This window comes from Capricornis sumatraensis, chromosome 2 (genome assembly GCF_032405125.1).
Source record: "Capricornis sumatraensis isolate serow.1 chromosome 2, serow.2, whole genome shotgun sequence".
Classification (NCBI taxonomy): domain Eukaryota; kingdom Metazoa; phylum Chordata; class Mammalia; order Artiodactyla; family Bovidae; genus Capricornis; species Capricornis sumatraensis.
This window is the reverse complement of record NC_091070.1, coordinates 89,772,623-89,799,885: the sequence shown is the minus strand read 5'-3', so window position 1 is coordinate 89,799,885 and position 27,263 is coordinate 89,772,623. Positions and strand designations below refer to the sequence as shown.

At 39.7% G+C, this 27,263-nt stretch overlaps 1 protein-coding gene across 1 annotated transcript; it reads right to left on the bottom strand.

Moving 5' to 3' along the window:
• Nucleotides 1–478: 478 nt before the first annotated feature.
• Nucleotides 479–9,413, bottom strand: MTX3 (metaxin 3). Its single transcript, XM_068966569.1, has 9 exons — nt 9,333–9,413; nt 8,744–8,813; nt 8,296–8,372; nt 7,059–7,151; nt 6,358–6,540; nt 6,050–6,126; nt 5,389–5,546; nt 3,880–3,968; nt 479–589 (listed from the first exon to the last, which is right to left on the bottom strand). The coding sequence occupies exons 1-9, from the start codon at nt 9,411–9,413 to the stop codon at nt 479–481; spliced, it is 939 nt and encodes a 312-aa protein (XP_068822670.1).
• Nucleotides 9,414–27,263: the final 17,850 nt, after the last annotated feature.

Below are 27,263 nucleotides of genomic sequence, written 5' to 3'. Positions count from 1 at the left end.
TAATATATTTTTCCTGGTGTCTAAATTAGGCATCAGATTTCTAAACAGAAGAGAAAAGGCCTTAGACACAGAGCCACATATTAAATATTCAGACTGGTCTAAGGATACTAAATTAATAAATTAACTTGAATAAATTAAGTGTGCACATTCAGAACAGAAGTGGAGCTTTGGGCCAGCAACATGGGAACCAAAGGCAAAAATCTGCCAAGGTTAAGGCTGGTTTTTATATACAGTACAATGTATTTTCTCTCCCCCCCAACCCAAGTTCATTTAGCATTCACGCTGATGTTATTTAAAGTGCATTGCCAAGCTAAAATAGAAGCTTCCTAATGAAAAAAAATTGCTGTCATAGAAAGTTTCTTTTGGTTTAGAGTCTTCCTTCTATCTATTTTTAGCATTTTCTTTTTGCCCTTCACACACTTAGTGTAAGAGACTGCTGCAAGAATTACATGACTCTGGACACAAAGCATGATGACTGTCAGGGTGATAGCCGTTGTAAGGAATTACTTTCTTCTTCTGCTGGAGTCAGTTTAAGTGTTGGCAGTTTCCGAGGAGGAAGCTGAGGGCTTTGGCGAAGATTGTCATCCATCTGTGGAAAGTACAAAAGGTACATCTGACTAATAGCTATGGTATCACTGATATGGACTGTGGCGTCCCCATCCAAACTATAGCCTAGAAGAGGACAGAACCTTATGTTTCTAGCACTGCTAGAGAAATCTTTTCTTGCAAATAATCTCTAAAGAATTCTAAACAACATACCTAAATACTGCCTGACTTAGTACATGTATGGAGTTTCCCTTGTGGCTCAGCTGGTAAAGAATCCACCTGCAATGTGGGAGACCTGGGTTCGATCCCTGGGTTGGGAAGATCCCTGGAGCAGGGAAAGGCTACCCACTCCAGTATTCTGGCCTGGAGAATTCCACGGACTGTATAGTCCATGGGGTTGCAAAGAATCAGACACGACTGAGTGACTTTCACTTTCACTTAGTATATGTATAAAAGCAGTATGGCTCATCCTGGATGTCTTCACAAAATTACAGTAATGCCACAAAATGAACAGTCTATTGAACTCAACCACAGTACAACTTGGTTTAAGAAACCTTCTAATATTAAGGGTAAAAGCAACATTTCTGTTAGACTACTTTCCACAGGTTACAAAGCATGTTCTCATTTGAGCTTCCTAAGACAATTATAAAGAAAAAAAGACAATCATTCTCTATTCTACAGATTAGCAAAAGGAAGCTCCGCAAGGTTATCAGATTTGCATTAGCAAAGCTAGCATTAGAGCTGAAATGTGAGCCCTGGTCTTATTCTAACACTGTTGTTCTTCCAACTATACCTCAATGTCTCAATAAAAATGACCTGTACTCCACTCAAAAAGATCACCTCTTTTAGGCTCTGAGTATTTAGACCAAGGAAGGCTAGGAAAAGAGACAGAAGGATAAATACTTTAGACCTCATCCAGAGGCACTGCAAACAATGGATCAGTTCTAAGTCTGCTCCAGAGAAACAAAGTAACGTGGAGCACATTTAGAAAATGTCCAAGAGTTTCAGGAGTACATTAGCATCCCTGAAAACATCAGAAGAGGGGTTATTTAGATCTGAGTCAGACCCTAGAAAACTACCTTTAACCAGGGTGCCCCAAAACCATAGTGCAAGGTCCTGGTGTTAAGCTACTTCATTAAAGTCTTGAAAGCAGCTGCCATCGATGACCCAAAACCAACAGAATATAGTGTCTTACCACCTAGCTGGTAGACAGGCTTTTTTTAGAGTTTTAACATGTGTAGCGCAAAACTCTCTCCTTTCAAGATGCTTTTATAAAGCACAGAGGAAATGTTTCAGCAGAGGTACATGGGGTTTATAATCAAAGGAAAAGAAGAGAAGATTAACTCAGTTTTCCAATGGATAAGAGTATTCCCAGTGAACTATTTGAATCAGTTGTCTTTTTTTCCTTGCAAGAACTAAGTTCCTCAAACATAACTCTTTCTTTTTTTTAAGCTCTAGATTTTCTGTCTAAATGGTGAACAGTAGTAGTCAAGAGAATCTGTTGTTCTACTGTCTTGTAGCACACGGTGATCCGTACTGAAGAGCAGATGGGAACTGGCGTGGGGAGAGGCGCTGACACAGGGTTAGGAGACTCTCATATCGTGATGATGCTAAAGTGAACAGCACAGAAGTGGTGGCAGGGCCTCTTGGTTTCACTTTCTGCAAATGTGGGTCTGAAATGAATTTGCCACAGATGGAAATGAAAACTACACTGGATAGTCTTCATCCAGCAGGAAAGTATCTACAACAGTCTGAATAATTTTTCCATTATCCACACTTAACTCTTGGTGTATTTCCTCTCATGAGATTTACTGCACTGGGCTAAGAATTAAGACAAACTTGGCTTTCTTTCAGCTTACCCAAACTTTAACAAGAGGTACATAAGTAAGAAGTTAAGTGCCAGTTGCTCAGTTGTGTCTGATTCTTTGCAGCGCTGTGGACTGTAGACCATCAGGCTTCTCTGTTCATGGGATCCTCCAGGCAAGAATCCAAGCTATGCTTGGGTAGCTATTCTCTTCTCCAGGGGATCATGAAGTGAAGTGAAGTGAAAGTCTCTCAGTCGTGTCTGACTCTTCGCAACCCCATGGACTACACAGTCCATGGAATTCTCCAGGCCAGAATACTGGAGTGGGTAGCCTTTCCCTTCTCCAGGGGACCTTCCCAACAAAGGGATTGAACCTATGTCTCCCACATTGCAGGTGGATTCTTTACCAGCTGAGCCACAAGGGAAGCCCAAGAATATACCATAAAAAGAAATAAAATGGTCATTCCAGAGAGTGGCAGTTGTAAACCTGGCTATTGCCACCAGTAGTAATGGTTACATAATTTCATTCATGAGTTACATAGCTGACTAACTACAAAGCCCATGCTGGAATCCAATTACTAGGGTTCAGATTCTCTCTCTACTTCTTGCCAGCTGAATGACCTCAGGCAGATGATGTTATAAGCTACCCTTGAAGCTTCAGTTATCTCATCTGTAAAATGGGGATAACAGAGAGTCTGCATACACAGGGTTGCTGCTTGAGATTAAATGAGATAACTCATATACAGCTCATATGATACAGTGCCTGTTACTCAATCCCCCAAACCTCTAGCCAGTGTTATTAGGCCATAATGACCCCTTAGTTTGTGAAAGAATGAAGCATTATCCATTTGTATAAGAAAAAAGCAAGTTTATCAAACACTTGAGGAAAAAACTGTATAACTCTCTTTTTTCCACCTACAATCACCCTTGTAATTTCCATTGTTGGTTCCCTCCCCTGCCCAATTCCTCAATATTTCTCTCAACAAATGCATAGTCCTTAAGTGGCAAATATCCACACTAGCCAAAAACTGTAAACAACATTTAGAACAGAGGATAGGAAGGACAAAAAAATAAAAACATTTATGTGAAAGAAAGAAAAAGCACCATAGTGCTATTAGTAAGAAAGAATAAGCACAGGAGCTTATGATCAAGAAACATTAACCCTGAGAGACGGAAAGGGGCAGACAAGCAAGCAAGAAGTGTTTTGCTGTTTCTTTCTCTCTCCCCAGCCGCCCCCCTTTTTTTTAAAAGCCAAAGTCTCCTAACTTGAAAAGCACTGCTAATTGTGTGGCAAAAGCAAACCCAGTGCTATTATCAGATCTTTCCCCCAAACAATCAGTCCATTACTGGCTTCAAAACACTGTATTTTGTATTGCTTTAGTAAATGTATATTTAAACAACTTTCTGAAAAAAATAAACTTAAAAAAACAAGGAAAAGGGTAAAGGTAATGCATAACCCAAATTACAATATTAACTGCAGGAAGGAAAATGCTGAACTAGTACAAAGTAACGACTGAAGTAAACTTGACCTTCTCAATCAAGTTGGATTCCTTATTTACAAGTTGTGTCAGTTTCTGCAGATTTGCATCTACCGTTTCTTGTCCAGCAGGAGAGATGCCTAAGAAGCCAGGACAGAAATCAGAAAGAGGAAATTTTGAAAGCCTTACGAGCTGTTTAGATTCAAAGAATACTGAGTCTATCCACCCGCTCAGTGCTCCATCCCCCACCCACCTCCCCAAAAAGGCAAAGGGAAAAACCATTCTCGGTTCAAAGGCAAACTTAAGACATACGGTAATACTCCAAAACCAAACCCTAAGCCAAAGGACTAAATGTGTCCTTAAGGACAGCCAGTTAGCCAAGTGTTAGGCAGACAGCCAAGGTCATTAATAAGAGCACAGCAGTCCTCACTGCCTTCTCAAATTTGACTTGTACCATTTCCCCACCCATTTCAAATAGGCCGTTAGTTACAACTACTGCATTTGAAGAGCTTTCTAAGGGCCAAACAAGTATCCACACCTCCAAAGTCCTTGAACGGACTTTAAGAAAATACAGTTTTCTGGGATCTATTCCAGGAATGGATTCTATTCTAATTCAGTGAATCTGGTACAGGACTTAAGATTTTGTATTTGTTCTGTGGTCAGGTTTGCTAACCACTGCTCCCAAGTAACAAGGTTGAAAATTACTCAGTTTCATGACTTCCAAACTACTAACCCCTCCCTTGTTACATACAAGTGTATTATATACAAAACACATAACCCACTATATAAAAAAGTAAACTGTTCCTAAGCCAATGGTCCTTATGACTTCTGTTTCTTAAAAGGACAATTTCTGCCAACTCTCCCCACACAAACTTAGTGTCCCAAACACTTAAGCACAAGGCCCCATGCTCCCAAAGAAGCAGCGCCTAAGTGACAGGTGCCCTCTATTTACTATACCTCCAGTCTGGTGCAATCAGTTTGCAAGTAGTGGAATCATGGGAGTGTACCTCACCAAAATCAATCTGCTGCTCATTTCTGTTCACGCAGGAAAATGCTAGAAGCAACATTTAAAGTAATTGCCCATTTGCATTAGGATAAAGGCTATCGTTCAGTAGGGACATAATAAATACCTGTGGTTAACTTTTAGAAGAAAATTACCCACTTCAAAGGGGCAATATTTAAAGAACAAGAAGCGAGAACTGTATAAAATCCAGGAGAACAGACAAAAGGCAAATAGATATTTCTCTATTGAAAGAAGAACTAACACATGGGGAAAAAAATAAAGTTGGAAAAAGTGCCACTTTTTGAAGTTTTATAAACCAGGATTTTGGAGAAGGAAATGGCAACCCACTCCAGTGTTCTTGCCTGGAGAATCCCAGGGACGGGGGAGCCTGGTGGGCTGCCGTCTATGGGGTCGCACAGAGTCGGACACGACTGAAACAACTTAGCAGCAGCAGCAGCAAACCAAGGTTTAAAGACAATATACACACGTTTTAAATAAGTAATGGATTTGGTGTATACATCCTTAGGAGAATATGCAAATATTCTATGCAAACTTACCTCCAAGACTAACCCTAAAATAACTGTTTAGGATGTCATCACAAAAGCGACACAGGTTGGAGAGCTGCTTCAAATGTTCTTGTAACTGAACTTTAGGAAAACGTACTTTATAAAGAGGTGCGAGAAAGCCAAACACATAGGCATCCAAAGTGGAAGGCCTGAAAATAAATTAAGGATTTTTAAAAAGCACTAAGAAAATATTAATCTGGGATTATGCTAAAAACTTTTCCTCAAATACATTTATCAATTCTGCAGTATACAATATAGTCTTTAAAAAGGTTTACTACCCATTTGGGCTTATAAAAATGAAGCAACTAGGGTTTTACTCATTAGTAGTTTTTAAAAATACTCTTACCCATTTTATCTAGAAGAAAATTTAAGTTGTAAATTAAAAGATTTACTCACAGGCATCATATAGAGACTAGAGACTGGGTACGAACAGTCTTAAAAGTTTCAAAGTCACATATGCAACATATGAACTCAATGTTAGATCACCCCAGCAGAAAGTTTCCTATAGTAAAAAAATCCACTAAGTATTTTTTTAAGTGTCAAACTCATTGGGGATGGGGTAAAAGGACCAGGCAAGGGAACTTGCTTTAAGTAACTGCTCAATTATACGCAAACAATACATTAAAATGGTTTTATAAGGGAATGTACTCACATATCTCCAAAGAAAAACTGAGATGTTCCCAATCTGTTTGACAGAAGATTTAGGCACTCCTTCGCATCTCTGTATATCTAATAAGGATGAAATTACATCTCAAAAGTAGGAAAGATGCTCGAGAACTCCTTTTCAGGCTGGCATTGATAAGTACTGGGCAGGCCAAAAAGTTTGCTCAGGTTTTTCTGTACCATCTCATCTTACAGAAAAACCCGAACAAATTTTTTGACCAACCCAATAGTTTCATCCCTGCTCTCTCTTGTCCCTCCTGCAGAGAGCCCTTGCTCTGAAGGTAATTCCAACCATACCTGAGCTTCTACTTCTCGAAGGTGGTAGAGGGGAGGCTCTCCCCTGGTTAGGAGAATCCTAGTCAGTGCTCCTTTAGACATTCTTCCAGGCAGGATCAAACTCAACGGAAAAGGCATTCGTGAAGCAAACCATGGCTTTGTCACAGTAAAGTAATTGTCGCTCTCAACCCAGAATGTGTGAAGCTGCAAAAGGAGGAGAAAAAAACACTACAAGGATATTCTTTTATTAAAAGAAGATCATTCAGTAGATGTAAAACTTTTTCATAAATATCTCTGAGTGAAGTTAACTTCATACCCATTTTCCAGCTAGGATGATTCAAGGATAAACCAAGATTTTTAAACATGTCAGTTTTGTTTTGCTCTATCCCAAGCATCCAGAATAAGGCCTGGAACATACTAGGTGCTTAATGAATATTTTCTAAATGAATTACAGTTGGCCCAAATCTATACATGGAGCAACAAACTCTGTCTTTCACAGAGAATTTTTATTTCCAAAATGACACTGTCATTCACTTTGTTGCTTCCTATACTAATTGAATGTCTAACAGATTCAACCCAGTTTCACAGTTACGTGAAACAATCGAAAATAATACATAAATGAAATTTCTTCTCTTAAGCCTCTTCCATTATTGTTCTTCTGAACAGACTAAGTACATTCTCAGTAAAGTCACTAAAATACTGCAATATTCACCAATGCTCACCACTGCAGGAAGAAGCTTCTCTTCAAGGAGAGCAATGTAAGCTAGCGTATCTGCCCCTTGTTTTGCTGAAAGTTCATAATCAGCATTGTATTTCTGTTAAAAAATATAAAACCCAAAACCTCATAAGTCAAGAACATCCCAAAACAGTGAAGCTAAATAAACTAGGACTCCTATTCTTCTTCAAAAATGGCAAACATATTAAAAAGGAAAAGAGAGATACAAATTCAGTAACAGTTTCTACTTAATGCAAATAAAGTTCTGAGCATAGCCTCATGTACACAGTAAGGTCCATAAATATTAGTTTTCTTTTTTAATTAACTATTATTTCAATGATTGTTAATGACCTTAGTTTAGTGCGTGGCATGTAGTACAAACTTAATAGAAGCTATTATTATTTTTGTTAATTTATAACAAGGAAAAGTTCTAATTAGTTGTGTTCCCCATGAAAAGAGAAAACTTCCCCATTTAGAAAAGTTCTAAATTTTGTTGACATAGCACTTCCTTATCTATTGGCAAAACTGATGATAACTTTCACGTTTATATAAATTGCTACATGTTTAAACATTTTAAATATATAAACCTTGGCATGTTCAGATATTTTGGATGCATTATTTCATGAAACATTTAACTGCAACTATTAGTTTAAGTACTTTTAAAAACTAGTTGCTAGTTGATAGGAACTCAGACCTCATACCAAGAACAAAATGTGTAGCAGTTATGGAACTAAATCTATAATCATATCAATAAGTGTAATAGTGAAGACAGCTAAATTGAATCTACTGATATCTAAACTTCAATAAAAGCCAAGCAAAGTGCATGATCATGTGAGTTGACTGTAACTCACTATATGGCTTTTGAGTCACAGTACAACTCATAATTTAGAGCGGTGACTCTCAGTTATTTATTTTTAATCAAACCCTATGTATCTCCAAGGTGGTTAGGTAGTAAGGAATCTGCCTGCAATGCAGGAGACCCGGGGTTCAATCCCTGGGCAGGGAAGATCCTCTGGACAAGGGAATGGCAACCCACTCTGATATTCTTGCCTGGAGAATCTCCATGGACAGAGGAACCTGGTGGGCTACAGTCCGTGGGGTCACAAAGAGTTGGACTCAACTGAAGCATGCATGCATGCATGTGTCTCCAAAAAAGAATTCTAAACAAATATTTTTAATGTTTTTCTTTTTTTTAAGTAACATGCAGGGATGGAGAATCTACTTATTCAAAAAGGACCACCCACCTGTTTTCTTAAAAAGTTTAGTATTTTTGCTGGCTGAGAAATAGTATTGTCTTCAGTTGTCAAAACTGGTACATCTTCTATAATCAAAAAACATTTTACACACAAGGAAGCATTTCGATATCCTTTAAAGAGATCCCAGTACCCTTAAAACTATACCAATCACATTTGGAGGAGGAAAAAATGAGTAAGATATTTTAGGTTTTTGCAGTTTTACACACACACACACACACACACACACAGAGTTTTGGAGAGCATTTCATTTCTCATAATTTCCATTAATTTGGCTTGTCCTTTTAAGTATTACTCAGAATGATCAAAACATAAGCAACATACAATCAAGGTCATGGTGAGAACTAAAACCCCAAGGTACTCCATGGCTACATGCCTCCTAGCTTTAAATGAGAGGGGGGAAGGGGCAGAAAGGAGCGTTTAAAAGTTTACAGTGTACCTCTTGAACCTCTCCAGGTGTTATCTATGACATTGACTTTCAGGGGTGCACCAGAAAATTTGGCGTAAGCCTGAAAGAGAGTTTGCAATAGAACATTTTAGACTGAGTACTAAAGGAAACCTGCAGAGCAGCTTGACTTCAAATCTGGGTCCCCCGAAAGGTAGAAACATCAGACTCCGGGGCTGCATCCCTCCCCAGACTTCTAGCCGTCATTGCGCACGCCAGCTACCAGGGCTTTGGGGGTTTATTTCACCCCCACCCCAACATTCAAGGGATACAGAGCAGGGAGCGCGCGCCCCCTGCTTTGGGCTTTCATTCCACCGCCCAGACAGCTTTGCATGATTGAAAACACTCGGAGCCAAGCGGTGAAGCCATGACTTCCCCGCCGAAGCTTCGGCGGGAACACAGGCTAGGCTGTAACTTCTCGGACGCGAGGGAGCCCAGATTGCTGCAGCAAGCAGCGTCCGGGCCGGCCCGGGCCGGTGCGCCGCGCGGGAACCACCTTTAGGCGCCGGGACCCGGCCAGCCAGCCTCGCGCCTCTGGCCCCGCCCCTTCTTGCCCGCGCCCGCGCCGGGGAGAAGGCCTCACCATCACCACCAGGGAGTCGCTGTGCACCGACGGGAGCCCCCAGCCGCCTCCCCAGCAACTGAGTTCCAAGGGGGCCGCCATCTTGCCGGGGCCGACCTTTGTTATCCCGGAAGTGCTTTTGCCACCTACTTTCCGGCAGGTGGAATCACGGGGGCGGGGCGAGAAAGAGAGAAGAGATCTCTGAGGACCGGGGGAGGTGCGGGAAGGACCCCTGGAGGGGTTAATCGCATGCTTAGAATCGGCTTAGCTTAGGGGTTGAAAGTCCTGGGCAGTAAGTCAGATAGCCTGCCAGTAGTAAGTCCCCAGATACTTATTGCACGCCTAATGTGTCCCATGGAGAAGGAAATGGCAACCCACTCCAGTATTCTTGCCTGGAGAATCCCATGGACAGAGGAGTCTGGAAGGCTATACAGCCCATGGGGTTCAGACACGACTTAGCGACTAAAGCAAGCAATGTGTCCCAAGCCCTTTGACCATTACTACCCTGGGTCTAAACTAACCCATTTGTAGAACTAAGTATAGCAAGTTAGTCACAAGATTGTTCTCTTTAAAACTATGACATGGGGGTAAAGAACTAGACATACATAGCAGACACTAATTGTTTGACCCCTTTCCCCCGTATATTTGGCTTCTGCTTCTTGCCATTCTCAATCTCAATTAGTCACCTGCATGTTTACTTGTTACACTTTTTCTAAAAGTAGCCAGTTTCCTGGAGTTCCTCGATTTCCTGGAGTTTGAAGAATTCTGCCCTTCTTGAGTCTGGAATATCTTTCTTTCTTCCCTGGCTCTGCTCCCTCAAAGATGAGCTTAGCTGTCATCTCCCTGGTACAGTTTTCCGAAGTCAGGAACTTCTAGATCCCTGCAGCCTCTTGTACATACTTGAATTGTAGCTTCTACCAGATACAAACTTTTTGCCTTTCAGTGTACTGAAAGTTCTTAGAAGACAGAACTGGGCTGGCTTCCTAGATGTGAGACCTAAGCAATTACACAGAGACCTGTGCTTAGAGGGCTCACACTTGCCTTAATGTTCTGGTGTTATTGTTTTGAAATTCTTCATAATTTTTGAACAGAGGGCCCTGAGTTGTTTATTTCAACAGGGCCCTGCAACATGTTATCAGTCGTGTCTGTGGGCCTTGTGGGCATGAACTACATGTTTCTTAAACATCAAACTGACAACTTCTTAGAAAAACTGAAGAAAAGAAAGATGGACCCTGGAAATGCCTTGATCATAACGTGCTCTCTGGGTCTTGAAATTAGGACTTGGGTATAAAGCATCTGTCTACAATGTGGGAGACCTGGGTTCGATCCCTGGGTCGGGAAGATCCCCTGGAGAAGGAAATGGCAATCCACTCCAGTACTATTGCTTGGAAAATCCCATGGACAGAGGAGCCTGTTAGGCTCCATGGGGCCGCAAAGCGTCAGACACAACTGAGCGACTTCACTTACCAGGTGTCTTTCTAGAAGGCACAGAAGACTTTCTGGGATATTCTCTCAGGCATTCCTCTGAGCTCTTTCCTTTCCCATGCCCCTGAGATGGTTGGGTCCCTTTAAACAACTGAAAACTCAAAAGAAATCTCTGCAAATTTTCATAAAGTTACAACTCAACAAGTAATTGCTAAACAGTACCTTACCATTTACATAGCCATCTAAATTACAGTATCAATCTGCTAGAGTCCTTTTTCAAGAGTTTGAAAATTCTCAGAAATGGTTAGAGAAGTTATGTCAAAGGTGAGATTCCATTAACAATACTTAAACTTGGAAAAAGTGTAACATAAATATCATTAAAATTAAATGTAAAAATATTTATTGAGCAGCTGCTATGTCCAAAACACTGTAAAATTCGGAGATGATAAACAGAGATAAATAAGTTATTAATTCTATTCTCAGGAGTTTATAGTCTACAAAGGAGACAAAAAATTAGGTGTAACAAATCAGATTATCATGAGAAAAGTTAGAGATAAAAATAAAATACTGTGGAAGCAGAGAGCAGGAATGATACATTCTCTGTGGAATCAGGGGAAACTTCTGTGTAGTCTTCAGTATAAAGAAGGTAATTCAACTTTCGGATTCAAGTAATTGGGCTCCCTGTTTAGAGGATTAAATTCCCAAGCCATAAATCTCAGAGTCCAAATATGACAATTAGGCATTTTAAATAATCGTACACAGAGAATGTATGTTGCTTGAATCTTGTTTATAGAAGGGAGGGGGGTTAAAGTGGATGTACATTCTTTGTGTACACACAGTTATTATTAATTACTCAGCTCAGCCTTCTCCCTTATTGCTACTGTTACAAAAGACAGTTTCATTTGCATTAAAGGGAAATTTAATCTCTTAGCATTGTTGAGATGGAGAATGGCATGCTATTGCTTTTGATGAGAGAATCTTTACACACAGGTTTATTTGTATCTATTTAATAGCAGTTTTTTTATTGCTGCAATTTCTCTGGAGAGTCTATATTTGCTAGATTGAATTTTAAAACCCTAGCACAGTTGATTGCACAACCAGGCTGAGTATTGTTCCAGAGAACCACACCGAAAGCCGAAACCTTCAGGAATTATGCATGGTATGGGTAGTTGGCCCCTGTGCATTTTTATGGCTGCTAAAGAATATTGTTCAAAGTTTGTCAAAATCATAATTTCAGATTCCTACCAGGAAGCATACTATCTGCAAAACATTTATGTATGTGTGGGATGACCTGAATTACAACTTTATAATGAGTATTCCAGACAATGTTTTCCCTGAAAAAGAAATCTTATTTTTCAAAATATAGACATTAAAAATAGTTTCATCTAGTGATGGTCATCTGGACTCCAGGGACTTGATTTTGGCATCCATTCCTATCCCTCATGTGTTCCTTAACTTAGGAGCCGTGTTACAGATTCTGTTAGGATCCTTTGTCTGGGTTGTTAAGAATCTGGGAAATGGTGCTGTCAGCAAAGATGAAAGTAACAAGTGATCATGCATTATGAACTAGAAATCCTTTAATGTTGCTTTTAACTCTAAACTTGTATAAGTCATTTCCATGTTCAGATATGGAATTCTTGGGGAGGAAAATAACGAATACTGAATGGAGATCAGGAGAACCAGTTTCCTGACTTTGTTTCTAAATAGCCCTATAACCTTGAGCCAATTATTTACCTTTATTCCTCGATTCACTCACTGATAAAGCAAGTAGTTCTGAGATACCATCATTTTGTGTCTGATAAGCATTTCATAATAGTTGACATTGATGGAACAGTTTCTGCATGCTGGAAATTGTTTTAAGTATCCAACATAACACATTTGACCTTCATAATGACTCCATGAGGTAAGTACTATAATGTTCCCCTATTTTCAGGGAGGGAAATTAAGGCCCACAGTTGTTAATTAACCTTCCCAAGGTCACCTAGCCAACAGGTGATAGAGATAGGATTGGAGCCCAGGCATTCTAGGCTCATACTCTTAAACATTATGTCATTCTGCCTGTAGCCTTCATCTTTTAAAAAATTGAAATATAGTTGATTTGCAATGTTGTGTTAGTTTCCAGTAGTACAGCAAAGTGATTCAGATGTATGTGTGTGTGAGACAGTGTACAACAACAAAATATCTATATTTGTTCTTTTTTAACTTTCTCTTTTAGTGAAAGGTATTAAGAATAGTTCTCTGTGCTATACACAGAGGTCCTTGTTGGTTATCTGTTTTGCATATAGTAGTGTGTGTATTTTCATCTCAAACTCCTAATTTATTCCTTGCTCCCTTTCTCTTTTAGTAACCATAATTTTGTTTTCTATCTCTGTGACTCTATTTCTGTTTTGTAAAGAAGTTCATTTGTATCATTTTTTTGCATCCTACATATAAGCAGTATCACATGGTATTTGTCTTTCTCTGTCTGGCTTGCTTCCCTTAGTATGATCGTCCCTAGGTCCATCCATGTTTCTGCAGATGGCATTATTTCACTCTTTTTTAGGAAATATTCCACTGAGTGTGTATATATAAAACAGATCTTTATCCATTCAGCTGTTGATGGACACTTAGCTTGTTTCCATATCTTGGCTGTTGACAAGTGCTGCTGTGAACATTGACGTGCATGCGTCTTTTTGAATTATGTTTTTCTCTAGATATATGCCCAGGAGTGGGATAACAGAGTCATGTGGTAACTCTGTTTTTAGTTCTTTTAAGGAGGGTTCCTTTTTCTCCATACCCTCTCCAGCATTTATTATTTGTAAACTTTTTTTTTTTACTGTGTTGGGTCTTAGTTGCACAGGATCTTCATTGCATCATGCAAGATCTTTTCATATGGCACACGGACTCTAGTTATGGTTCGAGGGCCCAGTAGCTGTGGTGCATGGGCTTTAGCTTCTCTGCAGCAAGTGGGATTTTAGTTCCCTAACCAGGGTTTAAACTCATGTCCCCTGTGTTGCAAAGTGGATGCTTAACCACTGGACCACCAGGAAAGCCCCTATTTGTAAACTCTTTGACGGACATTCTACCTGTAACCTTCTAAGTAGTCCTATAAAAATCCTAGTTTCACTCAGAGTAGAATTATCAGTGCCGTGAAATCACTATCAATACTTATCAGTATTTGTTTAGAATTAAACCATTAAACAAGTTCATGAAGCAACTTCTATATGCCCAGCACCCTGCTGGGCAGTAAGAAAATAGAAACTTGTATTTGTGCTTTCAAAGGGATAGTTGGTAAAATAAGGTCTACATATTTGAGTTAACTAGAGATGGTTAGGAGGTACCATTTTGTCTAGCAGACCACAATTTTGTCTCAAGTCTAATGTGGCTTTGGAGAAAGTCTATAATGTACTGCCGTGTTTGGCAAAGGCCTGAGAGAAGATATAGGGCCTTGGGTGACCTTGGGTGACCTTGAAGGATGAGTACGCTGGGTTTAAATTGACACAGAGAACAGCACTACGTATGGGCTATGCAGCATGAATCAAGGCTTGGAGAAGGGAATGACAATGGCAGAGCATCTAAGACAATTAATGGATGTGGGATTTGATAATAAGCTAGAGACTGATCGGGAAGAGTGTTTATTAACTTGAGAACCAGAATTAGTGGTATTGGAAGGTATGGGAATATGTAGTTCTGAGGAAGTGAAAAAGAAGACTAAGCCTTAATACAGTATTAATGGATTCACATAGTCATGGATGGGAAGTGGAATTCTATTGTTTTATGAACGTGATAGGAGGAAAGCTTTTGTGAACTAATACATTGTATTATATAAATTTAAGTGGTGTGTGTGAGAAAATAAAGGGAGGAAATGCTGCAGGATATTATCAGACAAGAGTCACATTGCATCCTTGCACTGAGCATTTCTCATTGAATAGGTTGTTATAAATCAAATTGCAAGTGATTACTAAAGAAAATGGTATTAGGAATAGAGGCAGGTACAATGTCTCAAGGAATATATCAGATAAAGTCTATAGAAAATATCTGAATGTACAAGATATGACCACATAAAGAAGGGAAGGAATAGGACGGGAGCAGAAGACTCAAGGTACAGTTCTTGCAGGAGATGACAGGGCGAGTCTGCATACAGATGAAGACAACGCTGGCTACTGCTGAGCAAAAGCCTGAAGATGGCAGCAAGAAGATGAATGGGCTCCTAGGAATTACTGTAAGTGTTGAGAGGCAGAGATCAGGAGCTTGAGCAGTGGCGCTAGCACTGAAAATGAAGAGACATGCTTTCTTTCTGACACTGGAGGAAGTTTCAAGGTGAGCAGGAGGTGCTGAGTTAGCGCAAATCAATTACGTTCAAATTTCCCTGTTACATTAGAAAACAAGTCAAAAGAGCATGATGGAAAGAGATTGAGGCTCTAAAGAGAGAGAGAAAGCAATTTAGAGGATATACCAGGGAGTTAGCAAGAGGTGAATAGAAGCATTGCTGACAGTGGCAAAGGTCAAATTTAAATTACTATAAAGGAGACAAATCAAGTGAAAGCCGTGGGCAGGCTAATAATTAGATGCCCTTTCAAGGAGATATTCTTTAAATATTTATTCAACTTTTTATAGAAATGAAGTTAGCTGGAGAATGTTACAGGATCAATTTACATTTTACCAATTCTATCTGTTAGAACTCCTATGTGGAGACCTGGGTTTTAGTACCTTTTAAAGCTTGGTCCTGAGGATAATAGAAAAAGGGATGCTAGGAATTCCCCTTGGAATTGAAAGAAAATGGAATCTAAACCTTCAGGAGTGGGGCTCAGCCATCCTGGAGCCTAGCTAAGTGAGTACAATTATGTGACTTCCTCTAATGATACTTTATTGCCTCGAAATGTAAATGGGAAGCAGGTTCATTTATTTATTTGGTATCAAGGCTATTAGAGAGTGATATGTATTGAAAGGGATTCATTTTGCACTTCCCATGCAGTGAACCTGTTGTATTTTGTACAGGCATACCTTGGAGATATTGCGGTTCATTTCCAGATCACCACAATAAAGCAAATATCACAATAGAGTGAATCACATTTAGCTTCCCAGTGAATATAAAAGTTATGTTTACACTATACTATAGTCTGTTTGGTCTGTACAATAGCATTATGGCTTAAAAAAAAACTCTATAGCACTTAATTTAAAAGACTTTATAGCCCAAAATGCTAACCATCATCTGAACCTTCAGTGAGTCATAATCTTTTTAAAATAGTGACAGTAAAGATCGCTATTACTATCACTTAACAAATATAACAATGCAAAAGTTTGAAATCTTTTGAGAATTACCAAAATGTGGAACAGAGACACAAAATAAGCAAAAGCTGTTGGGAAAATAGTGCCAATACAGGATTGCCACAAACCTTCAGTTTTTTTTAAGCAGTATCTGTGAAGTGCAATAAACAGGTTCAGTGCAGTCACTCGGTTGTGTCTGACTTTTGCCACCCCATGGTCTACAGCACGCTGGGCCTCCCTGTCCATCACCAACTCCCAGAGTTTATTCAAACTCATGTCCATAGCATCAGTGATGCCATCCAACCATCTCATCCTGTCGTCCCCTTCTCCTCCCACCTTCAATCTTTCCCAACATCAGGGTCTTTTCAAATGAATCAGTTCTTCACATCAGGTGGCCAAAAATATTGGAGTTTCAGCTTCAGCATCAGCTTCCTTCCAATGAACACTCCAGACTGATCTCCTTTAGGATGGACTGATTGGATCTCCTTGCAGTCCAAGGGACTCTCAAGAATCTTCTCCAACACCACAGTTCAAAAGCATCAGTTTTTTGGTGCTCAGCTTTCTTTATAGTCCAGCTCTCACATCCATACATGACTAAGAATTAAGTGAAAGAAAAATAGTATTATGTGACATAGTGATCAATTATGTTTAAACAGAGGAATCATATTTAAAAAATGAGGGTCCTAAAAGGAAATAAGATTTCTATTCTTCACTCAAAGTGATAAAACATCAATATACCAGTAGACTGTGATAAGTTATATATATATATTGTGATACCTAGAGCAACCAATAAGAAAATAATACAAAGTGATATACTCAAAAAACATTAAAGAAATCAAAATAGTATTCTAAGAAATGTTCAAGTAACCCCCTCCACCAAAAAACAAAAGAAAACAAGAGCATGTGTGCACAACAGAAGAATGATTAGCAAGGAATTAATGGAAAACAAATAATAAAATGACAGACTTGAACTCACAAAATCAATTATTATTCTAAATGTAAATGGTCTAGATACACCAATTAAAAGACAGAGATTGGCAGAGTGAATAAAAAAATCACAACCCATAATAAGGACCTACCATATAGCACAAGGGACTCTTCCTCAGTACCCTGTAATGACCTATATAGGAAAAGAATCTAAAAAAGAGTGGATATATGTATGTGTATAACTGACTCACTTTGCTGTAGAGCAGAAACTAATACAACAATATAAATCAACTATATGCCAATAAAAATTTAAAAACACACACACAACCCAGATAAATAATGTCTACAAGGAACTTCAAACATGATGGCATAGGTAGCTTGGACAGAGAAGGATGGAGAAAGTGATACCATGCAAATATTGATCACACAAAAAAGTAAGAGTTGGCATATTAATATCAAATAAAGTAGGCTCCAGAGGAAAGAAAACTGCTAGAGACAAGACAGATATTGTATAACAACAAATGAGCCAACCCACCAAGAAGCCACACCAATCCTAAGTGTGTGCACCAAACAGCAATGCTTCAAAACACATGAGGAAAAACTGATGGATATGAAAGAATAAATAGACAAACCCAGAATTATAGTTACCACTCCCTCCTCAGCAACTGATAGAACTACTGGACAGAAAATAAGCAAACATCTCAATGAATTAAACACAGGCTTTAATTCACACTTATAGAACACACCAATCAACCACAGAACACACATTCTTTCCAAGAGCCCATGGAACATTCAGAATACTCACCAAGATAGACCATATCCTAAGTCATAAAGCAAACATCAACAACAACAAAAATTGATGAACTCATACAGAAAGTATTTTTTGACCACACTAGAATCAAGCTGGAAATAAGAAATAGAAGGACAACAATAAAATCTCCAAACTCAATTAAATAACACACTCATAAATAATCAATGAGTCAAAGAGGAAGTCTCAAAGGAAAAACTACATAAAATTTAATAATAAAAATATAAAATATCCTGTTAGGTGAATGAATAGATAAAATATTTACAAAACACCTATCTGTTAATGGATTTGTATCCAAAATATACAAAGAACTCTTGAAACTCAACAAGAGAACAAACAATCCAATTTAAAAATGGGGAAAAGATGTTAACAGATACCTCATCGAAGAGAATAGACAGATGAAAGTAAACATATAAAAAGATGCTCAACATCATTTGTCATTGCTAAGTCACTTCAGTCGTGTCCAACTCTGTGTTACCCCATAGACGACAGCCCACCAGGCTCCCCCGTCCCTGGGATTCTCCAGGCAAGAACACTGGAGTGGGTTGCCATTTCCTTCTCCAATGCATGAAGTGAAATGAAGTGAAAGTGAAGTTGCTCAGTTGTATCCTACTCTTAGCGACCCCTGGACTGCAGCCCACCAGGCTCCTCTATCCACGGGATTTTCCAGGCAAGAGTACTAGAGTGTGTTGCCATTGCCTTCTCCGCCTTTGTCATTAGGGAATTGCAAATTAATACAAGGAGATATCACTATACACCTACCAGAATGGCTAAAACCCAGAAAACTGATGATCCCAAATATTTTGCAAGGCTGTGGACAACAGAAACGCTCATTCATTGCTGTTAGGAAAGCAAAACTTTGCAAGGCAGCTTCTCCCAAAACTAAAGCCTCTCTTACCATATATTGTGGGTTGAATTTTTCCACTTCCCCCAAATTATGTTGAAGTCTTAACCCCTAGTACCTGTGATGTGACCTTATTTGGAAATAGAGGGTTTGCGGATGTAGACAAGTTAAGATGAGATCATACAGACTTAGGGGCTTCCCAGGTGCCTCTAGTGGTAAAGAACCAGCCTGCCAATGCAGGAGACATAAGAAACGTGAGTTCAATCCCTGAATCGGGAAGAGGAAATGGCAACACATTCCAGTATTCTTCCCTGGAGAATCCCATGGACAGAGGAGCCTCGGAGGCTATGGTCCATAGGGTTGCAAAGAGACACAACTGAGCAACTTAGCACGCACACATACTGAATTAGGATGGACCCCAAATCCAATAACTGATGTTCTTATAAGATGGAGACACAGAGGCACAGAGACACAGACCCACAGAGAGGGAAGCTGGTTGGTTGTGCAAGGACTGGCAGAGGTTGGAGTGATGTGTCAACAGGCCGAGGAACACCAAGGATTTCTGGCAGCCATAAGAATCTAGGAAGAAGCAAGCAAGTTTTCTCCCATAGAGTCTTCAGGGGGAACTTGGCCCCATTGACACTCAATTTTCACTTCATTTCTAAACTCCAAACTGTGAGAGAATAAGTTTATGTTGTTTTAAGCTACCTAATTTAATAGTAATTTGTTAAGCAGACCTAGGAAACTAATATATCATACAATCTGGCATTTGTACCCCTAAGTATATAGTCAGCTGATTTGAAAACCTGTGTCCACACAAAAATCTGCACAGGAATGTTTATAGTAGCTTTATTTATAATCACCCAAAACTGGGAGGAACCAATGTCCTTCAATAGCTGAGTAGATAAATGAACTGTGAGATATCCATACACTGGAATATTATTCAGCTATAAAAATAAATGACCTGTCAAAACCCTGAAAGACATGGATGAACTTACAATGCATACCACTAAATGAAAAAAGTGAATCTGAAAAATTACATGATTCCAATTACATGACATTCTTGAATAGGCAGAACTAAAGATACAGTGGAAAGATTGATGGTCACCAGGAGTTTAGATGGAGGGAGAAAAAGGTTGAATGGATGAAGCACTGGGGATTATTCAGTGAGATGAAACCATTCTGTATGATACTTTAATGGTGGGTATATAACATGATCCATTAGTTTAAATCCACTTTAATGGTAGGTATATAACATGATCCATTAGTTTAAATCCATAGAATTTTACAGCACAAAAAGTGACCCTTAATATATGAAATTTTAAAAATTATTTAGGGGATCAGAAGATCCCACCATGAGATATAGACTGACAAAAGAATCTTTCTTACAAATGTTTGGAACAACAGAACTGAAGGGGATGGAGGGTTGTCCTCATCTAAGCAGCTTTGGAAATGAGTGTAATCTGACTAAAGGCAAAAAGGACTGCGCTTTGCACTGTACTGTGATTGATGAAGTTGTGTTCCACAGAGATGCTGTGCTGTGCTCAGCCACTTCAGTCGTGTCTGACTCTTTGTGACCCTATGGACTGTAGCCCACCAGGCTCCTCTGTGCATGGGATTCTCCAGGCAAGAATACTAGAGTGGGTTGCCATGCCCTCCTCCAGGGGATCTTCCCGACCCAGGGATCAAACCTGCATCTCTTATGTCTCCTGCATTGGCAGGCAGGTCCTTTACTGCTATCACCACCTGGGAAGCCCCGACCAGAACTGACAACTCGGGCTGTCTGGGATTAGCAACTCTGATACATCTACGTATACTATGCATGCGTGCTAAGTTGCTTCAGTTGCATCCATGGGGTCACAAAGAGACAAAACTGAGTGACTTTCACAATGTCTCATTTGCCTCATTTTTTAATGGTAATAATTAAAAAGTTAAAAAGTACCATTCTATGAAATATTTAAAAAAGAATATGTAAAATAATTTTAGTTATTTCCAAAACTTAAGTCGTTCCATGATATTGTTAAGTTTTGGGGAGCTGTATTAACTTTCCCAGATTAATAATCTACCCTTCATGGTGAAGAACAACTAAGCTCTGTCTTGTGAAGTCCTGCCATTTGGATCAGTAGGGATTCATTCCTCAGGGGTTCTTTGCTTTATACACAAATTGTCTTAAGCAAGCAGCATTTAAAAATATTCCATATCCATAAATTATATCTATGTGCACAATCATATCCGTTGTGTAAATGACACATATTTTTTCTGGTCTGATACCTCACTTTATTGAAATCTCTTCTTGAAATGTCAGCCATTACTCACATCAGTGTTTTAATGTTAATATATGCTTTGCAGACTAAGCATATATTTTACTTAGTGCGTATTTTAAGTAATGGGTGTGAGTTAGGAAGAGCCCAATGATGACAGGGTCCAGTGCGTTTGAAATGGTGTCACAGGACAGTTTTGCACTTTGTATTTTTCACAGCTCTTGAACTTGCTTCTTATACACATCAAGGTTACTAAGGCAACATCAAGCTAGATGTTGATGTTACCTTAGTAAAATAAGGCAACTAAAATCAAGCCAAAACGCATATAAGAGAATGGAATATGTGTTGACTGCTTGGCAAAATGTCTTTGTATATGAATACTTGTTAATATTATTAATTTTGTACAACATATCTATTCACACCGTATGTTTCCCACACATGAAGTTCTGTCCTGGTTTTCTACCTCATATGTAAGTGTGAAAGTGTTAGTGGCTCAGTCATGTCCGACTCTTTACGACCCCATAGACTGTAGCCCACCAGGCTCCTCTACCCATGGAATTCTCCAGGCAAGAATACTGGAGTGGGGAGCCATTTCCTTCTCCAGGGAATCTTCCTGACCCAGGAATCGAACCTGGGTCTCTGGCACTGCAGGCAGATTTTCTTATTGTCTGAGCCATCAGGGAAGCCCTCAAATGCAAAAGCTAAGTCTTATTAATCTATCCCCCAGAGCATCCAGCAAGTGGATAATAGATGCACGAGGCTGATGGGAGCGCCCTTAAAGGGGAGAGGGGGACACAGAATGTGTTAAAGGAGCAGAGTTCTTACTGACCCTTCAGTTTTCCCAACATCTCAGTCTTACACTTGGCTTTTTGTCACAATGTCTATCTGTCCTTATAGTGATTCCTCTGCTTTTTGTGTTCTGTCTGTCGATTGCATCCTATCCCCGGTTCCGGAAACTCCCTCCTTTTGCTGACCACTGCCTCTACAAGGCCTATGTATTCTCTGGCTTCTAAATACTTCATGTCCTCTGTTACTGCCACCACAGCCTTCCACCCTGTACCTCTGATTCCCATTATAAGGATGAGAGAATAAGACTATTGTGTGAATAAACACAGTTTCTGTGCCTTTCCCCCTCTTTGTTGGAGGAGGTAATTAAGTGACCTTAAACTCTCATCTGCTGCTGCTGCTGCTGCTAAGTTGCTTCTAAGGCTAACTAAATACTGGAAACCTTCAAGGTAATGAGAGTGAGTAAGGCAAGTGCAGAAGGGGTTCTCTTGGGTATATCTTCCAGTGTGTAACAGTGGCTCAGTATCAATATCCAGGGGTGGTACACCAAGAACTTGTGTGTGTGTGTGTGTGTGTGTCTCTGTGTGTGTGTGTGTGTGATGGGTGAAGGAAGCATCACATGGCAGGATTTGTTGAAGAAACCTCCTCAAGCAAAGGAAATATCCCCAGTGATCTTCCATTTTGAAGAAAAATTCTCTTCTCCCTGATCTTCTTAAGTATAGGTGTATTCACCGTGTATGTGGATCTGTTTGAAAGTCAATGAATTTTTACATTTATTCTTCTTCAAGATAATGTCTACTCGCAGATATGACCAACAGTTTATATAAATTAAGAGAGACCAGTTGACTTTCAATTAAACTGTTCCTCTGGTCCTTAAGCATCTTCCTGGTATTTGGATTTCATAAGCCAATGGTATCTTAAAATTAGCAAATATAGTTGTAACTCTGTTGCACATACTTTTCTATGAAAAATGTGAGTGTAAAAATGACATCTAGAAGTGACTGTCAATATATATTTTATTTGCATGTATGATATGTTTGTTTCTGTGTTTTAGAAATACATTGGAAGAAAGCTGAGTAACAGAATTAGCAGTCAGCATTTTAATATTTCCCCTTACAATAATCCTAGGGTTGGTATTATACTCATTTCACAGATATATCCCTTCTAATCCAGCAAATATTTATTGAGTTTACTTAAGGCTGTTACCAATGATACCAAGATAAATAAGACGTGATTCTTGTTTCTGAATGGCTTATATTGGAGGAGATAAACATGTAACACCCATTCGTGTGCTTCGTGCTAACAGGGGTAAATTCAGGGTATTATGAAATTGCATGGGAGGGAATCACTCACCATCTGCAAAGCACTTGAAGATGAAGCAGGGTCAGGCAGACACCCTCATGGCCAGGGAGTAGTTCCTAGCAGAGATAATGATTCCAGTAAAGACAAGGAGGAAAGAAAGAGTATGCTGTGATCTGGGGACATGTAACCCAACATTTTAGGAGGATAAAGAGAGCAGTAGATGATAATGAGAATTAAGACTACAGGCATAGTCAGAGGTCTATGTAGTCATGCTAAGGAATTCAGACTCGGAGGAACCAAGGGTAAATATCTGGTCCTGAAAAGTGATTACGTGAGGGGTTTTACCCAGTTGTTTGTCTCCAAAGCCTGAGCTTTTTATACTAAGCCGTATTTACTTCATAGACATTCTTGAAATTAACTGTTAGCCAAAGATGAAAATAAATCATATTGTAAGAATGAGAAAAAAAAAAAAAGGAAAACAGTTAAATAGCATTACTTGGGAAAAGCCCGTGTTATACAACCCTACTTCCAATATTGTTTGTATTTTGAGTCTATTGGTTAGATATCTTTTACCCTCATATTTTATACCATACCATGCACTCTCTTTTGTTAATTGTAATTAGCATTAAGATAGCATCTAATTCTGGGCTTGCCCTTGGTGGGTACCCCACAGCCATGACTCTCCTCTTTGGGCATCCAGCCACTGCCTTCAGTAGCTGCCCAAGACAGAGGTGAATCTGGATCTGAGACCAGAACTTGACAGCAAGGGCACCTCTACCAGCAGGCCCATCTGAGACCAGAACTTGACAGCAAGGGCACCTCTACCCTGGCACTTCTGCTGGGCCTGCTGGGAGCAGAGGCCTCTCTCAGTGCTGGCATCAGGGACGGACATCCCCTCAGTGGATGTCAGGAAGGCCCAGGTGCTAAGGATGACTCTGCTGCCCCTAAACCATTAACATTTTCCAAAAAGGAACAGGGGCCCAAGGACCATGACCTCTGCCATGTTTAATAGTCACCCCGCCTCCGGAGGGCCGGAAGCACCCCTCTCAGTGACCTCCTGCTCCATCCTAATGGGAATGGCCTTCATTCTTTTTCACCAAATGACTTAAATAGAAAGGTGCCAAGAAAGTCAAGTATATTCGTTTAGGGCAAAGCAGAGAGAAAATTTTATATTCAAGAATAAATTGTCTAAGCAGTAAATGTCACTGGGTTGAATCCCATAATGAGACAGGAGAGAAACATTTGGACAGTTGGGGAAATTCCGAAAGAGAAAAAAAAAAAGCAAAGACTGAGAACTAAACAAAAGAGTATTAAAATTACAGAGATTCAAAAAAAAAGACTCCTGAACACGGCTGTGCTGATGGTACTGGGGACTTTAACTAGTGCATGCCCCTGCAGCAGGAGGTGGCTGGAGGAACTGTTATTTCAATGTACATTCTCTTGAAAAACTTAATTTCATTTTTCTCTTTTAAAATTTAATTAAATGCCCTGATTCTTTTTTCAATTCATATTATTGAAGTATGTGGATTTACAATGTTGTATTGGTTTCTGCTGTACTATTAAGTGATTCAGTTATACGTATATACTGATGAATATATGTGTTGTTGTTCAGTCACTTGGTCGTGTGTCTGACTCTTTGCAACCCCATGGACGACAGCACGCCAGGCTTTTCTGTCTTTCACTATCTCTCTAGCCTGCTCAAACTCATGTCCATTGAGTCGGTGATGCCATCCAACCATCTCATCCTCTGTTGTCCCCTTCTCCTCCTGCCCTCAATATTTCCCAGTATGAGTCTTCTCAGTGAGTTGGCTCTTTGTATCAGGTGGCCAAAGTATTAGAGTCTCAACTTCAGCATCAGTCCTTCCAATGAATGTTCAGGACTGATTTCCTTTAGGATTGACTGGTTTGATCTTGCCATCCAAGGACTCTGAACAGTCTTCTCCAACAACCACAATTCAAAAGCATCAGTTCAACACTCAGCCTTCTTCTCACATCCCTACATGATTACTGGAAAACCCACAGCTTTGACTAGATGGACCTTTGTCGGCAAAGTAATGTCTCTGCTTTCTAATACGCTGTCTAGGTTTGTCAGAGCTTTTCTTCCAAGGAGCAAGCATCTTTTAATTTCATGGCTGCAGTCACTGTCTGCAATGATTTTGGATCTCAAGAAAATAAGATCTGTCACTGTTTCCACTGTTTCCCCATCTATATGCCATTGAGTGATGGGACCAGATGCCTTGATCTTAGTTTTCTGACTGTTGAGTTTTCAGCCAGCTTTTTCACGCTCCTCTTTCACTTTCATCAAGAGGCCCTTTAGTTCTTCACTTTTTGCCATAAGGGTGGTGTCATCTGCATATCTGCGGTTATTGATATTTCTCCTGGCAGTCTTGATTCCAGCTTGTGATTCGTCCAGCCTGGCATTTCACATGATGTACTCTGCATATAAGTTAAATAAACAAGATGACAATATATAGCCCTGATGCACTCCTTTCCCAATTTTGACAGTCTGTTTTTCCATGTCTGGTTATAATTGTTGCTTCTTGACCTGCATACAGGTTTTGCAGGAGGTAGGTAAAGTGGTCTGGTATTCCCATCTCTTTAAGAATTTTCCAGTTTGTTGTGATCCACACAGTCAAAGGCTTTGGCATAGTCAATAAAGCAGAAGTAGATGCTTTTCGAGAATTCTCTTGCTTTTTCTATGATCCAACAGATGTTGGCATTTTGATCTCTGGTTCCTCTGCTTTTTCTAAATCCAGCTAAACATCTGGAAGTTCCCAGTTCATGTACTGTTGAAACCTAGCTTGGAGGATTTTGAGCATTACTTTGCTAGTGTGTGAGATGAGTGCAATTGAGTGGTAGTTTGAACATTATTTGGCATTGCCTTTCTTTGGGATTGGAATGAAAACTGACCTTTTCCAGTCCTGTGGCCACTGCTGATTTTTCCAAATGTGCTGGCATATTGACTGCAGCACTTTCACAGCATCATCTTTCAGGATTTGAAATAGCTCAACTGGAATTGCATCACCTCCTCTAGCTTTGTTTGTAGTGATGCTTCCTAAGGCCCACTTGACTTCACACTGCAGGATATCTGGCTCTAGGTGAGTGGTCATGCCATCATCAAATCTTTTTTGTACAGTTCTTCTGTGTATTCTTGCCACCTCTTCTTAATATCTTCTGCTTTTGTTAGGTCCATACCATTTCTGTCCTTTATTGAGCCCATGTTTGCATGAAATGCTCCCTTGGTGTCTCTAATTTCCTTGAAGAGAGATCTAGTCTTTCCTATTCTATTGTTTTCCTCTATTTCTTTGCCCTGTTCACTTATGAAGGCTTTCTTCTCTCTCCTTGCTGTTCTTTGAAACTCTGCATTCAGGTGGGTCTATCTTTCCCCTTCTCCTTTGCCTTTTGCTTCTCTTCTTTTCTTAGCTATTTGTAAGGCCTCCTCAGACAACCCTTTTGCCTTTTTGCACTTCTTTTTCTGGGGGATGGTCTTGATCTCTGCCTCCTGTAGAGTGTCATGAAACTCTGTCTATAGTTCTTCAGGCACTCTTATCAGATCTAATCCCTTGAATCTGTTTGTCACTTCTACTGTATAATCCTAAAGGATTTGATTTAGCTCATACCTGAATGGCCTATTGGTTTTCCCTACTTTCTTCAATTTGAGTCTGAATTTTGCAAAAGGAGTTCAAGATCTGAGCCACAGTCACCTCATGGTCTTGTTTTTGCTGACTATGTAAGACTTCTCCATCTTCCACTGCAAAGAATATAATGTCTGATTTTGGTATTGACCATCTGGCGATGTCCATATGGACATATAAGAATGTACGTATATTCGTAAATATATGTTATATATAATGTATACGTAATTGTTCAGTCACTCAGTCATGTCCGACTCTTTGTGACCCCATGGACTGCAGCACGCTAGGCTTCCCTGTCTTCACCATCTCCTGGAACTTGCTCAAACTCCTGCCTGTTGAGTCAGTGATGCCATCCTCTTTTGTCCCCTTCTCTTGCTGCCTTTAATCTTTCCCAGTATCAGGGTCTTTTCCAATGAGTCGGCTGTTCGTATCAGGTGGCCCAAGTATTGGAGCTTCAGCATCAGTCCTTCCAATGAATATTCAGGGTTGATTTCCTTTTTCCTATTTTTTCCCTTATGGTTTATCACAGGATGTTGAATGTAGTTTCCTGTGCTGTACAGTAGGATGTTGTTTATCCATTCTATATATACGGGTTTTTTTTAATATACTTTGTTTGTTTATCTTGCTGCACTGGGTCTTAGTTGTGGTGCAGGGATTTTCACTGTGACGTGCAGGCTCAGTAGTATCAGTACACGTGGGATCTTAGTTCCCCAGCTA